Here is a 15,798-nt window from a genome sequence, read left to right as displayed (position 1 = left end):
TTCTTATTGTAAATTCTGTATCAGCTTCAGTCAGTTTCAGGTTATGGTAGTAGCACTCTTCCTGTATATACAATAATTTAGAAACTTCCAAGGACCTTATGTGTCTTTCCTGTTCATTTTTTTTACTCAGGCCATTATATACATAAAGTAGATATCATCTATGAATGAGCTGAGACTCGAAGTAATTATTAAATTTTCTAATGCCACAAAGCCAGGTTATAATAAATTGGTTCTCATTTCAATATGTATTTCTGCCTCTGATATCCTTTTGTTCTGTCAGCCTTGTTTGTAAACTTCAATGTCCTTTGAAGTGTTGTCTGACTGTTAATCAGTTAACACATCCCCATTCTTTGACATCCAAAAGCTTACATAGGACAGGATGCCTTGTAACTTTACTTTTTTCCTTTTTCATCCCATAATGTTGGTCATGTAGAAGGAACTTCATAATTTATAAAATTTACTCAATGCAACTGTGCTATTTACTATTGGTAGCAGACAGCCACAGTGATAAGTATAACATTAATATACACTTGTCAAATATTTACGATTGACCTGTGTGGGATAGAATAACAGAGTATATTAATGTATATACATGTATTTTTTTACTAAAATTTAAGTCATAATAGCAAGCATTATTTTTATGGCTTAGCAACACAGCTTGCAATATATATGTTAGGTAATAGCATACAGGCTAAAGTAGCTGAGGATTACCTTAAATTTGGCAAGATTTGAATGGTGTTCTATTACTTTTATAATTCATAAAGGAAAGACATTTTAGCATCTTAAGCAATTGATACAAGTTATCTTTGCAGATGGGCAACAGTAGAATGTCAAGTAAATAGAATTGTGATTGCCTAATATAATAAGACCATGGTAATTTTTACTAGCGTGTTACAGTGTGAAGTGAGCTTCGGAAACAGAGTGGACAGTTAACAAATGTGCTTGCTTTCTCTGCAGAGGTGAAGTGCCGCATACTACTGGCTCTCCTTGAATACTCAGGTAATTTTTTCTCCTAGTTTTACTGTCAACTGTATGTGGCTCAGGATCATAAAAGTATTAAAATAGGAAATCAATTCCTTCTGACATTTTAAGAGATAAAATGGGCCTTTGACACCTGCCTTTTTCAAAGAAATGGAAAGATTTTTTTTAAAAAAATTTATGTGTTTTAATAAGAGCACAAAAGCTTTTTTCTCATTTTTGATCATAAGTACATAAGAAAATACATATAAACATATATTAAAACAGTCTTGTTAATAAGAGAAAGAGGAAGCTGGGCATGGAAGAACAGGCAGGCAATCCCATCCCTCAGGAAGCCAATGAAGGAGCAGCATCCATCCATCCTGGGTTACACAGCAGTATCTTCCCTCAAGAAAACAAGGGAAAGGGTGTAGGCTGTGGTAAAGGCAAGCACTATTTATTTTTAAATACCTAAGGTGACAGCTGTCACAAGTGTCCATCAAATATGTGTTGTACGAAAGAATGATGGTCTGAGGATATAGCTCCATTGATCAAGGGCTCAGCTAACAATCAGGAAGCCATTGGTTGTGTCCACAGAGTGGCATGATGAAACCTTACATACTCCTAAAGTTTGCACCCAGGAAGTGGGTGTTGTGAAAGTATGTAGGAGCTCAGCCCTGTCTGCACCTTGGCACCTAGGAGCAGGTTCCAGCACAGCAATGGAGACAAGACCTTTACTGGATTGGGCTTGTTTTTTTTTGTTTTTTTTTTTTTTTTTTTTTTTTTTTTTTTTTTTTTTTTTTTTTTTTTTTTTTTTTTTTACATTTCAGAGTTAGCTTCTCACCTGTTACTAAGGTCATCCTTGAGCTTCTTAGTTGACGCATTCCTCCAGTCTCAACCCTTTGAATATCTAGGAAATCCTGCCACAACCATCTTGGGATTTACCTTTTGATGGCAGGATTCTCAAAATTATATCACAAGGACATGGCTGTAGGAAGAGGGTAATTTGTGACAATTTTAGAGCCTACCACACTTAAAAGCTCTTGGGGATGAATGAGTTGAGTCACAGTAAAAGACTTTCTGTTACTTGCTTGGCTGATCTGTGCTTTATTTCTTAATTAATAACAAGAATTACAGTAAAAAGTTAAACTCTTAAATTTTTCTAAAGACATTTCATAGATTTTTAAATAAATTTTATTGGGAAGAACTATTATTGTTTCTGCAGTTTTAAAAGGAAAATGTTTTGTGAGAACAATAATAACTAGTAGATTGTATTGATTCCACTTAGATCTTTAATATCATGAAAGTTCACCAAAGTACTCTCCAGTGAGCAACTTTAAGAAATAGCAAAAAGCAGTTTTGAATTTCAAATTCAGTTTCTTCGGTTCCAGTGGTGGCTCTGGACTGCATAGCTTTTTCCAGTCTTGAGGTGACTGTTTTAGCAGATTGTGTTGGTGTTGTGTATGTGCTCATGTGTATGTTTTAAGATATGGTCTCGCCGGGCGGTGGTGGCACACACCTTTAATCCCAGCACTTGGGAGGCAGAGGCAGGTGGATTTCTGAGTTCGAGGCCAGCCTGGTCTACAGAGTGAGTTCCAAGACAGCCAGGGCTATACAGAGAAACCCTGTCTCAAAAAAACAAAAACAAACAAACAAACAAAAAAAGATATGGTCTCATGTAGCCCACGATGCCTCAAACTCAGGATGTGGTCCTGAGCATGCCTATAGACTCCTGGCTCAGCCTCCCAAGGATTGGGTGTACAGGCAGGTGGTACCACATGTAGCTGTCAGAGGCATCTTTTCTTTTTATTTTCATTTTTATATTCTACCTATGGTTTGTTTTATTATGTTTTCACTCACCCTTCCCTTTTTATGTGTGACATGGCATTTAAACAATAGCCAAGCTACACCATCATTTTGGCTGTAAAGTGCTAGTTTTCTATAGAAAAGGGTAGATCCCATTTACTGAATTCTCTACATAACCCTGTTTATCTTTTGGAAATGTTCCATGGTTATTTAGAAGCCAAAGATAAAAAGTGCATTTCTCTGGTTTTGACTTTTAAGACTTTTTTTAAAAAAATAGTTGGGTTTTTTTTTTTAAGAACTTTATATGTAAGCCCTACATCATTCACACTGCCCTCTCTTCCATATCCTACGTGTACCCCCTTCCAAAGTCATGATCTTTTCTTGAATTAAGCACACACATATGTAAACACACACACACACACACACATACACACACACACACACACACACACACACACACACATGACCACTTGGTATTGGATAACCTGTTTGGGAGCTCATCTGTGCAGAAGCCTGCTTATTCCTCTCTATGTAACCATTGACCAGAGGCAGTATCACTCCCAATCCTATTCTGGGACATCCTGTGTTTTCATTTCTGTGCTTGTTGTTCTCCCCTCCCTACTATCTCTGAGTCAGTATAATACCCATCATTATTTCTGTGTATGTCTCTATCTCCTTCAGGGTTCTTTTCTGCAGTAAATTAAGGCATTTGGACTTGTAAATAGCTGAAATTATACAGCGTATTGAATTTGTTAGGTGTTTACAGAGATGAATATAGTAGGTACTTAAGTATTGAAAAGAAATCGAAACATTTTTATAGGCAAACCCCACGTTTTTGAAATATATTCCCACTACAAGAAATATTATAATCCTCAAAAATAATTAGAAAACTGTGACAAAACCCATTCTTTTGCTAGGAGCAGGGCACAGCTGTTAAGATGTTTGCTGAAGTTCTTTTTTATTTTGTATTTTATAATACTAGGAGGTGAGGAGAGCTTTGGCAGAGAAGGACACGGGAGTTTTTTAATGACTACATTATTTAAAGGAAAAGAGTATATGTTTTCACTCACAGGAAACAGTTCATTTCTTTATCATATCATTCTTTCTCTGACCAGTAACATGACCACGTTTCTATTCACTGCCAGGCACTCCTAGATGCTAAGAAAAGAGCAGTTGCAACAATAAACTCATTACATTGCATTTTCTTAATAAGCACTTGGCATTTACAATTCTATTTGTCTTTATTAGATACATAAGAGACAGGAAGTAGAAATAAATCTTGTTTTAGTTTTCTTTTTCCAATACTAGGGATTGAACCCAAAGCCTTGTTCTTGTTTATGCTGGGGAAGCACTCTGCTACTGAGTTATCTGGCCAGCCCAGAGCCATTGGCTTAAGATACTAAGGTTAATTAGTTGCCTCTAAAGCCCATGGGTATAACTCATGGGATGGATCCCTTCTGGTTTTAAAGCACTTATGTTTCAATGGGAAACCCAGCTACATAAACAGACTCTCATAATGCTATTAATTATCCGTCTTAGAGATGTTCTGGGTCTATGATTGCAGACATAAGTTCACTAGGTTTCTTGATATAGACAGAAAATTTCACAAAGGGAGATACAATATTTCAATAATTCAAAGAGGTCCAGCATTTCAATACACTGACTGTTAGAGTTTGTGTATGAGTCTTCTGAATAAAGAGGCACAGAAACAAAATATGGGCTATAATGCCATTTAGCAAGGCATTTAATGTTTGGGGATGCTGAGTTTTCCTGGGTGTCTCAGTGCAGCTCTGTGCATACATCTTTGTTACAGTTTCACAGCTGTAAAAATCTTGCTGCATTGTGGGATGAGAGGAGGGGATGATGGGATATTGAGGAGTTGTGAATATTGAGTGGGGATTATTATCAAGTGGCCTTGATGCTACCGAGTTTTCTACTCCCTGTGAACCAATACATTTTTTAGAAAATTACTTGTAAAAACACTCTATATACCATGTAGATTAGGTGTGTTCTGAAGGTCACACAAGCAAGTCCTCTGTTCTTTGCTGAAAATAGCAAAGCAGTGAGTGACTATGTGTCATCCTATAAGCAATGAGTATGTACTACGTCTTTCATTTAAAATTTTGTTAGTTTAAAATTTAAAGAACATCCTTGACCAAGATGTCTTGCATGTCTACATCTGTTATTCTTTGATGGCTAGAATTGTGTTTGAGGCCCTGACTAAGGCCCCTTGTACGCCAATAATTGATTCTAAGCTTCATTCCCGTAGGGTACACAATGTTAAAATAAATCAGTGAACTAGAACAGTGTATATTTGGCAGAGTTATCAACATTTTTTGTGTTAGAAAAACTAATGAATTTAATTGTGATCTCTTCTGATTTGATAATGGTTGAATGAAAGTGGGCTTGCATGTATATAGAATACAGTAGAATTATGTAAGCCTTCTTCTTTGACAGATCAAGAGAGTTGAATATACTAATTCCATTAGGAATTTAACCAACATTTAACAATTTAGCCAACATTTGCACATTAGATATCTCCCTTCAAAAATTGTATACCATGTGTCCTGTGCTGTTAGATGGTAAAGATGTTTTGGCATTAAGTATTGGGGAGATGTAACAATAAAATTTGCAAATTTATATTTAGAGTGATTTGAACATCATTATTTTTACTGGTAGTATAGTTATCAACTCCTGTCATCTCTACTCCTGGTGATGAGGGAGCCAGAGCCTTTTTCCCCTAGAGCATAGCTTCCCACTCTTGATATCAGCAATTTCTGCCACGTTTTAATATATTAAATTATTCTCTGGTTATACATGGAATATTCCTTCAACAGCTACTAAGTATTTTTTAAAAGTTTTTAAAGTTTATATAAGTTTTCTACTTTCCTCTATGATAACTAAGGCTTTTTGAATTTGTCTCCTAAGTCAAACTGTTTCCACAGATTCCAGGAACTCCTGGAATGAACTCATGTCTTCTCATGCAGTAACCAGCATCCTGTGCGCCATTATTTCTATCCTCTCAGTCAGTAGACAGCTATTGAATGCTCACTCTGTTAGATTGATACAACTCAAATGGGTGTTTTTCTTTCTGCTTGAGAGAAGAGTAAAGTTTATTCCAGTTTTTATGTTGGCTAGCTACCTACAAAACAACTTTTACATCTAACAGCACAAGACACATGATATAGAGACATCTAACATGCACATGTTGGTTACATTAATAAGCTGAACCTTATGGGATTAGCATATTCAACTCTTCTGATGTGCCAAAGGAGAAGATTCATATAGTTTAACCTAATAAAGGAATATTTTAAATATAATATTGTATATTTTAAACATAAAATCTTTTCTCTATGAAAAATATCGATTGTGAATGTTCCTCATGTTATAAGTATCATAAAACAACTGTATTCTGTGGAAACATGATTTTTCTATTATTATCTTTTAGTCCACTGACTCTAATTATTGTTGTCTATGTGAATTTGGGCACAAGGCCATTCACTAGAGCACAGAGCATATACCAGTAAGCACACTCATGAAAAAAGTAAAATGTGCCTCCCCCTACCACAACAACCATCATCTAGGGATAGGGCATGTAGAGCCCCTTTTTCCCCCATGCTTGGAGTGTGAACGAGTTTAATTTCGTATAGGTCTTGTCTATGTATTTTTTGCTCCTCTTAATCTCTTATATGGGACAACTTTGTCATGTCCAGAGACCAGCATTTCACAGCAACATCCTTCCCCATCCAAAGAGCCTTTTTAAAAAAATATTTCATACATATTTTAATGTTTAAACCTCAATGAGAAGCATATTTAAAGATTTGTTATCAAAGAAACTCAAATTCACCCTTTCCCTTTGAGTTAAATGAAGAAATTAAACACTAGCCTTGATATATACGTAATAATTCATTTTCAAGCTGGTGTGGTGGCATATACCTTTAATCCTAGCACATAAAAGGCAGAGGCAGGTGGATATCTATGAGTTCAAGGCCAACCAGGTCTACATAGTGAGTTCCAGTGCAGCCAGGGGTACAAAGAGAGACTTTGTTTAAAAAAGAAATAATTTTCACTCTTTGCAACAATTTTTGAGATTATAATTACGTCATTTTCCCCTTGCCTGTCCTCTACCCAAACCCTCCTATACAGTCTTCCTTTCTGTCATTCGAATACATGGACTTTTCTTTCATTTTTTGTTATTACGTATGTATGGCTACACACACACACACACACACACACACACACACACACACACACACAAACACACACACAAATACATATACATAAAATGTTATTTGTATATATGGTAGCCAATTGGTATATGCTTTCCTGGGGAGGATTATTTCTCCCTATTTCTCCCATTGTCAGCTTTCCTTAGTTGTTTGTAGTGCTTTGTATAGGACTGAGACCTCATGGGCTTTCCTCATCCATTTGGCATGCCTTTGGCATGCCTATTGTTTTGGGGCCTTTTCAGCTCATGTGTAGACAGTCATGCTAGTGAGAGTTTATGGGTGTGGTTTCTGACAATTCTGGAAGTCACAATGTCACAACAAATTACCTCGTCCTCTGGCTCTTAGAGTCTAGTCCCTCTTCTACAATGTTCTCTGGGCAATCCATGCAAGAGTGTTTTGTACGTGTCTCCATTGGGACTGGACTCCCCAACTTTGCATTTTGATTGGCTGTAAATTTCTGTAATAATCTCTTTCTGTTTCGAAGAGTAGTTTTCTTGCTGAACAGTGATCAATACACTTATCTTGGGCATAAAGATAGTTAGAATTAGTTTGGGGTTTTGCTGGCTTAATAAAGGGACTGTTTTACATTCTTCTCTACGACCCATGAATTCGCTAGTTCTAAGTTGTTGGCTGGGTTTCTAGTAGCATCATGCTGAGTGAGTCTTAAGTCCAATCAGAGAGCGGTTGGTTACTGCCAGGGCATGTGTGCCACTACTGCTCCATTTTGGTTATCATGCCACGCTGGTGCTAGTCTCTGCAACATTTTTGTTTGTTTTGTATTGCGTTTTGAGACAGGGTCTCACTATATATCCCTGGCTTTGCTGGAACTCACCATATAGACTAGGTTGCTTACAAACTCAGATTCTGTGCTGGGATTAAAAGCTTGGCTGTCACACCTGGCTACTGCAGAAAAGTTTCCTTTGTGTTTTTCTTCATTACAGATAGTGAAACCCAGCTCCGTAGAGATATGGTTTTCTGCCAAAGTCTCGTGGCCACTGTCTGTGCCTTCTCTGAGCAGCTCATGGCTGCCTTAAACCAGATGTTTGACAACAGCAAGGAAAACGAAATGGAGACTTGGGAAGCCAGCAGGAGGTGGCTGGACCAGATTGCAAATGCTGGTGTGCTTTTTCATTTCCAGTCACTTCTGTCACCAAATTTGGTAAGTGATCTTAGGACTGCCATTGCCTGCATCTGCTGTAACCTGCACGGTCATGTGACTATGTATCCACCACAACCTGCATGGTCCGGTTGTTACCAGATATGAAGCAGTTTGTCATTTCTCCCTCAGTATCTCTTTCCTTGTTTCCAGTCTTTCATACTTTAAAGGGAAAATTTTTACTTTGTCATTTAGGCTTTAATAAGAATGTAGAATGTATTTTTTCTTTTCTGATTTTATCTTTTGTCTCTGGCTGCTAAGCTGGGAAGAACTTTACTGTTAGCAATTCTTAGATCCTCAAGCACTGACTAGGGCAAGTCATGAGAGGAAAGTGGGTTCTTGTAAATCCATTCAGTCCAGAAATAACACTTCCCAGATACTAGAACTTCCGCCGACACTGATAATCTGGGGCGTGTTCATGGAGCAGTTACTGTCTGGCAATCTGTTTAAACTTTGCCTGTGCTATACAATTTCAGTTGTCCCTTTGAAGGAGAGTTCTCCATTAACAGTAAGAACACTAGCATGTACAGAAGAAAATACCATGCTCAAGCATGGATAAAGATGAAAAAAAAAATCTTGAAATATAGAGAACTTTAAAATTTTTCATGGAGAATTTCTGTAGTTTTTGTGATGTCCCAGGGCACAAATGTCCACTTTTATTTGCATAAACATTTGAAGGCTCATAAACAGAATTCTGATTTTGAACATGAGAGACTGTTTCATCTGTTAACGTACAAGTAGAAAATGCAGCTACCAAGTAACACGTTTTTAAAACAAATATAGTTGTGTTGATATATCGAAATAGCACTCTTCTAACTGTTGAATAGAGATGTGATTGTTGTACTGCACATTCATAGAAGATTCTGGAATGATGGGGTAAAAGCATTCATTTTAGAGTGGTTAAGAGATACAGAAGTAGAGTCTTTAGAAAGGATTCTGTGTACTCCACATGGGCAGTAATTACTTACTTGGTTGATTTGAAGTAAGACACTTTAAACAAGTACTTAAAAACAAAATTCATATCATACTCTTTGTAAATTATGTATGACAGTCAGGTTGCTTTCTAACAATGTGGCAGTATTGTTGACTGAGTGAATGAATGTATGTGTGAGTGAGATTTGATTTCTATTCTACTCTCTTGAAAGTTTCTGATATCTAATAAGTTGCTGCTGCTTTGACTTTAAGCTTAATTTTAATTAAAGTTTTCAAGATTAGATATTTAGAAATCACAAACCAATAAATTGCATAGATTATAATGTATAAAGAACTCTCAAAAGTCAAGAGTAATTAAAAAATGACCTAATTTAAAAATGGGAATTTGAATAAATACTTCTCTAGAAGATGTAAAAATGGTCAGTAAGTACATGACAGATATTATCAGCTGCCATTAGATTACTTCAATTCAGGACACAAAGAAAGAGCATGTTACAATAACAAATGCTGGTGTAGATCTGTAAAAAGTATAATGCTCAAGGGATTATAAAATAACACAACCTCTTTGGAAAACAGCTTAGCGGTACTTCAAAACATTAAATGTAGTTTCTGTGTTCCTGGAATTCTAGTCCTTAGGTAATACCCAAGGGAAACCCAAACTTCTCTTCACTTAAGAACTTGTGATAGGGGCTGGAGAGATGGCTCAGTGGTTAAGAGCACTGACTGATCTTCCAAAGTATCCAGATTCAATTCCCCAGCACCCACGTGGCGGCTCTCAATTATCTGTAACTCCATGGATCTAATATCCTCACACAGACATACATGTAGACAAAAAAATGCACATAAAGGAAAAATAAATTATTTTTAAAACAAACTTGTAATAAACAGTCATGCCAATATTATTCAATTTTAGCAACTCACGTGTTTATCAGTGGATGACTAAGTAAGTAAAGTATTGTCTTTCACATTATAAAATCTTGTTCAGGCATAGACCAATTTGTAGTACAGGTAGCTGTTAAAATTATATACATGACTCTTGAAGGCACAGTCCTAAGGAAACTAGCTTGGTAACAAAATGCACAGACTGTTTTCTTACATTGCAATGAAACAGGCTTAGTGGATACATTTCAGAGATAAAAGTAGACATCTGATTGCCTGGAGCTAAGAACTGGGATAGATGCCCCACGGCAAGAGCCGACTGCGGCTCAGTTTTCTTTGATAGTAATGAAAATATTCATAAATGAGATGGCGATAGAAATGTTTCAGCTCCATGTACACTGAAGACTCTGATCTGTGCCTTCTGATTGGTGATTCTCATACTCTGTGACTTATCTCAATAGGACTGTTCTCTTCTTCAAACTTTTACATTTATTCCAACAACTTATTTTCCAATCAGGGTTTACTGGGAAAAAAATTTAAGGAAACCTTTGTTTTAAGAACATAAAGCCCTGAAAAATCTACATGCCAGTAGCATTGTACGGACTGAACAGTTTATATTTAGGAATATATACATGTACGTGCATATGCACATATGTAGACAATAATGATCAGTAAAAAAAAGGAGGTTATTAGTTTGGAGGAGAGTGGGGGGAGGCCCATGGGAAAGTTTAGAATAAGAAAAGGGAAAGGAGAAATGCTGTAATTTAATTATAACCTAAACATATATACATACATACATACATACATACATACATATATGCACACATACATGAAAACTCAAGCTCAGCTATTACTATGGCTCTCTGAAAGCTGCAGTCACCAGGGCTGTGTTCCCTGGAGCTCTAGGCCCAGCCACTTTTTACTCAGTCCTGTCACATTTGCTGAAACAGTGCGATTCACACTGCAGTGTTCAGAGGATGACATGCCTGGGACATTTCTCCTCACTCTGTTCCCTGATATGGGTTTTATTTTTTCAGTTCTGCCATAAATTTCCAGGTACAAGACACCTTTGTAGTGCTTTAAAAAGAGTTCTGGAACCTTGGGAGATGTTCAAAGGATGAGAGATCTTGTTGCATGTGCATGAAGACCTGAGTTTGAATCATCAGCAACCACTTTTTACACACACACACACACACACACACACACACACACACACACACAAGACTGGTCATGCTTCCTTGCATGCTTGTAGCTACTTCTGTAGTGGGCAGAAATAGGAAGAAATAGGAAGAAAAATAGGAAATAGGAAGAAGAAATAGGAAGGGACGGCCTAGAACCAATTCAATAAGAGACGGTGTCTAAAAGATGAAAAGACATAGAGCAGACACCTGGCAACCACCCCCAACCTTCACGGGTATACCTACTCACACACTCGACTGCATATCTCAGACACACTATCTTTCAGGTGTTCACTATGGATCCATTTTATTAGCAGTTAATACATTTTCTACAGAGTACTTAGGTTCATTATAATGATATAATTAATCTTACACATAGAAGTTATGTTTCAATATAGCACTTGTTTTCTTAATAACATGAATTGCCCTTTCAAATGAGTTCAGCATGCTTCTTGAGCTTCAGCAATCTTCTCAAAGCTTATTGTATGCTGAGACGGATGAATCTCATGGAAGAGCTTTTAAACAATTGTTATTGTATCCATTGAAAATGTCATTATAGAAATGAGACAAGTACTTGGAATGAATTGGATTCTTTATTCGTATTCTAGACTAAGGACCTCACAAAGACTGTGAAAATTATACTTGTATGTAAGTTTCTTGGAAGACAAATACATCTATATATGGAAATTGCTTTTATCCGAGTTCTAATAAGTAGTAGTTGAACAACAAATAAATTATTATAAAATGGAATGTCTGTGATTTAGTATAGCTTTTAAGTTAAAATTAAGAGTTTTCTTTTTCTTAGTTGTAACTGACATTTTAGAAGAAAAAGGCAAAAAACATAGATTCTTTGTAAGGGACTTCAGTTTAATTAGGTTCTTTCTACAAGCTAGACTGAAAAGTATGTATATGATCATTTAAATATTAATAAAATGCAAAGAGAGAAAACTGAAAAACCATACAAGTAAACTCCCATTATGTAGGACTTCATTTCATTTTGAACAGAGAGTTCTCATGGATGTGTTGACACTAGTCAACAAATAAGATGGAAGAGAAGTGATTTGGTTTTGATTTGCATTGTGCTGTAAACTCTGACAGCACATCATCCTGATCTTATAGATTCTTTTTCTTTATTGTAGAAAGATGAGCAGGCCATGCTTGAGGATACACTGGTTGCCCTGTTTGATTTGGAAAAAGTTTCCTTTTTCTTCAAACCATCAGAAGAGGAGCCACTGGTTGCAAGTGAGTCACTCTCTGTGTCTAGAATTTTCTGCAGATGTTAAAATCTTTTCATTCGATTTATATAATAAGTAGAATGATTGAAAAAGTCCTTTTGATTTGGGCATTTCCAACATTAACGCTGATGAAAGCTGTATTGTAGAAGTCATACTTGAGTAATAGGATTTGTTATGTGGTGAATCCATGGATTAATGTTCATGTCTTTACATTTTTGTAAATGACCATCACTCTTCAACTATTTCAATCTTGTCATAATTGTTTCAGAAGAAGATGTCTGCCAGTCCAGAAATGTTCAATTTGTTTATAGAAACAGTTTTATGTGCTTCCTGTTTTTTATAAATATGTGGTTCCTATGAATTGTAAAAGAAGATATAAGTGTCTTCAGAGTTGGAAGTTATTATTCACCTCCTCAATTGCTAATATGGTAGATGGAGATTCAATAATTACCTATTTCAAATTTTATGGAAATAATTTGATAATTATTTTTTTTAATTTGTTTCATCAAAAACTTTTTTGAATGCTTACTTCTTGCCAGCACTATTCTGGGTACCAGGTTCAAAGGAATACTGAACAGATGGTGTCTTCCACAGATTATAAATCCAAATGAGGAAAAAAAATGACAAGTCAGAAAAAGAAACTAATTTCACATTAAGTCAAAAGTCACAATAAAATAGATCAGAATGTAAAGATGAAGAAATAGAGTGAAAGTTGCTTCTAATAGAATGGGGAACATCTACTGTAAGAGAGCAGGGCTCTGAAGGAGCTGAGGAAGAGTCACACAGATATTGGAAAAAGAGTGTCAGACTTCAACTACCAGGTGAAGGAATGCTGAGCATGCTCTCAAGAAGCCAGCCTTCTTGGCCATGGTGGAGCAAGTGGAGAGAACAGAATATGAGTTCAAAGAGCAGATAGGACCATGTACTGGCTTCCTGCTCCTGGTTGCCAGGTGTACAACAGGACTTTGTTTACATATCCAAAAGGTTTCATCTCGCTGTAGTGTTACATAGACCATCCTGAAGACAAGACAGAAGCCCTAAGACCACTTAGGAAACTTTTGAGTAACCGAACTAAGAGATCAGTGAACCAGACTTGAGGAGACATGTGGGGATGCTGAAATTAAAAATATCAATACTATTTCTATTACTTTATGAAGATGGAGAGGATAGAATTGTCTCTAAATTTCTTTTTTTTTTTTTTTTTACTTGTGAACAAGAAAGAGCATGAATAAGATGATATAAGTTAGTTATACTCAAGAGAGAATTGTTATCTGGCAAGAGATGGCAAATTTTGATTAAAACAGTTTTCAAATAAATTATGAGTTTTCTGCTTATGCATATAGAAGGATATATAGTCTTACTTGCAGGTGATAGGCAGTTTTACTTGAAGTAATAGGTAAAATGGTTCTGAGATGTCACCTAATATTCATTCTTTAAAGTGCTGCTTGAGGAGCTGTAAGCCCTCAAGAACATTCACTGTCTTCTGTGGTTTCAAAATGACATTTTTTGACAAATGAGTCAGCAGCTCTGGGAGTTATTTTCTTATCCATCGTAAAAGACATCAATGTGTTGTACACATGCTAAACATTAAAGGTAATTGTAAGTAAAGTTAGTGTTTAAATACATCTGTGCCCATGACAAAGCACTCATGGGGGTGTTGTTTATCAATGTGTTTAATGCATCTCTTTGAAATATAACTTGGACTTCTGAAGACAATTCTCTATTAAAGTTCTAGTTTCAATGCTATATGACTGTGCCATTAAATATAAAAATAAAGAAAGGGAAGCAAACCATTGGGGGTTTGTGAAAGGAGTTCACACATAGCTATTCAAGAATGAAGTTTATTAGAAGAAAGAGTTTGAAAACCATGGATGAGCCTTGAGTGGGAGAGCATTAATTAGAAGGATTCACTAACATTAAAGCATCATAACCTGGGTCTTCCTTAAAAAGATGGAGACACTTCCCCTTAAAACAGATACAAGCTTCATTTAGAGATGGTTTACTTAGGTGTGCTTTTAGCCCCAGAGATCTAGAGGGAGAACCTAGGGAGGTGGATTTCTGTGAGTTCTTACATGCCTCATTCCCATAGTGAGTGTGAGGCCAGCCAATCACAGTGAGGAGAAGAAGAAAGATAAAGCTACCATGACAGGGTTAGTTCAAGGAAGAGAGAGGCACCTTCAGAGAAATCCCAAGAACAAAGGGTTATAAGTTTTGGGGGCTGGCAGAAAGTTTTTACACCATGAAGATTGGTCTGGGATAGCATAGTTGACAAAGAATGTGAAGGAGACAGATACTAGTTAAAACCACAAATCAGGATCAATATAACTGTAAACAGAACAGCTTCTTAGTTCTGTCCTTTGTGCATCCATTCTTATTTCTTCAGGATATGGGGTCTGGTTTCTTTATAAAGGAGTAGGCCTTGATTTAACGTCAACTTTCCAAACAAATTTTAAAAAGATGAAAAGAGAGAGTTCTCATTGTGAAAGCTGAGTCAGCACCCAAGATCCACTATGTGTTACATAAGTGGCATAAGAAAGTTAGAATCTGTTAAATTTTATGGCAAGTAGTTTTGTTTTTCCAGCTGTATAGATTCGTCTCCCTGTTGTGTTGGCATCATCTTTCATAGAGCTCAAAATTTGAATTTTAATGAAATCTAGATGATCAGACTTTAATTTTAGCAGCTGTGCAATTGGTGTTTTTTCTATGATAGCATCATCCACGATCACCTGGCTTTCTTTCACCTGTGCTATCTTCTAGGCTTTCCACAGCTTCTTTTTCATATGTATGTTCCCAGGTATTCCAAAAACAGTGGATGAAAGCCTATTTTGTTGCCTTTGGTTTTTTGTCAAGGATAAATTGGCAAGTCACATGAAAGTAGTTCATATGTTTCTAGACTGGGGTTCCATTTGGCTGCTTGTCTAGTCTTTGCCCATCAGCACATTGTCTTAGTTTCTGTAACTGTGGGATACCTGGAGGTAGACAGTCCCTATCCTCCACTACTGCTGCTGCTGCTGCTGCTGCTTCTTCTTCTTCTTCTTCTTCTTCTTCTTCTTCTTCTTCTTCTTCTTCTTCTTCTTCTTCTTCTTCTTCTTCTTCTTCTTCTTCTTCTTCTTCCTCCTCTTCTTCTTCTTCCTCCTCTTCTTCTTCTTCCTCCTCCTCCTCATTCTTTCTCCTTCTCCTTCTTTTTTTTCCTCTTTTTTCTCCTCTTTTTCCTCCTCCTTCTCCTCCTCAGCACTATATTAGTTGTTTTCAATCTTTTTCCTGATCATTAAAATTTGGAATCATTTTCTTGATATCCATCGATACCTTAGAATTTTAAGAGATTGGATGGAAGCTGTATATCACTTCAAAAATAAATAATGTCACAACAATTTCGAGTCCTCTTCATCATGAACATAGGCTACTTACCCATTTGTTTTCTAGTT

At 36.4% G+C, this 15,798-nt stretch overlaps 1 protein-coding gene across 3 annotated transcripts in view; it reads left to right on the top strand.

Moving 5' to 3' along the window:
* Window positions 1–15,798, top strand: part of Prex2 (phosphatidylinositol-3,4,5-trisphosphate dependent Rac exchange factor 2) — a 301,586-nt gene that overhangs the window by 169,000 nt on the left and 116,788 nt on the right. For all 3 annotated transcript variants that reach the window (XM_076924369.1, XM_076924368.1, XM_076924370.1), the window contains exons 31-33: window positions 958–999; window positions 7,934–8,151; window positions 12,278–12,380. In XM_076924369.1, the coding sequence (XP_076780484.1) occupies window positions 958–999; window positions 7,934–8,151; window positions 12,278–12,380 (363 nt within the window). The remainder of the gene's footprint in view (window positions 1–957; window positions 1,000–7,933; window positions 8,152–12,277; window positions 12,381–15,798) is intronic.

Source organism: Arvicanthis niloticus, chromosome 25 (assembly GCF_011762505.2).
Source record: "Arvicanthis niloticus isolate mArvNil1 chromosome 25, mArvNil1.pat.X, whole genome shotgun sequence".
NCBI classification, from domain to species: domain Eukaryota; kingdom Metazoa; phylum Chordata; class Mammalia; order Rodentia; family Muridae; genus Arvicanthis; species Arvicanthis niloticus.
Note: the sequence above shows the minus strand (reverse complement) of the source record. Positions and strands in the feature narration are given on the sequence as shown.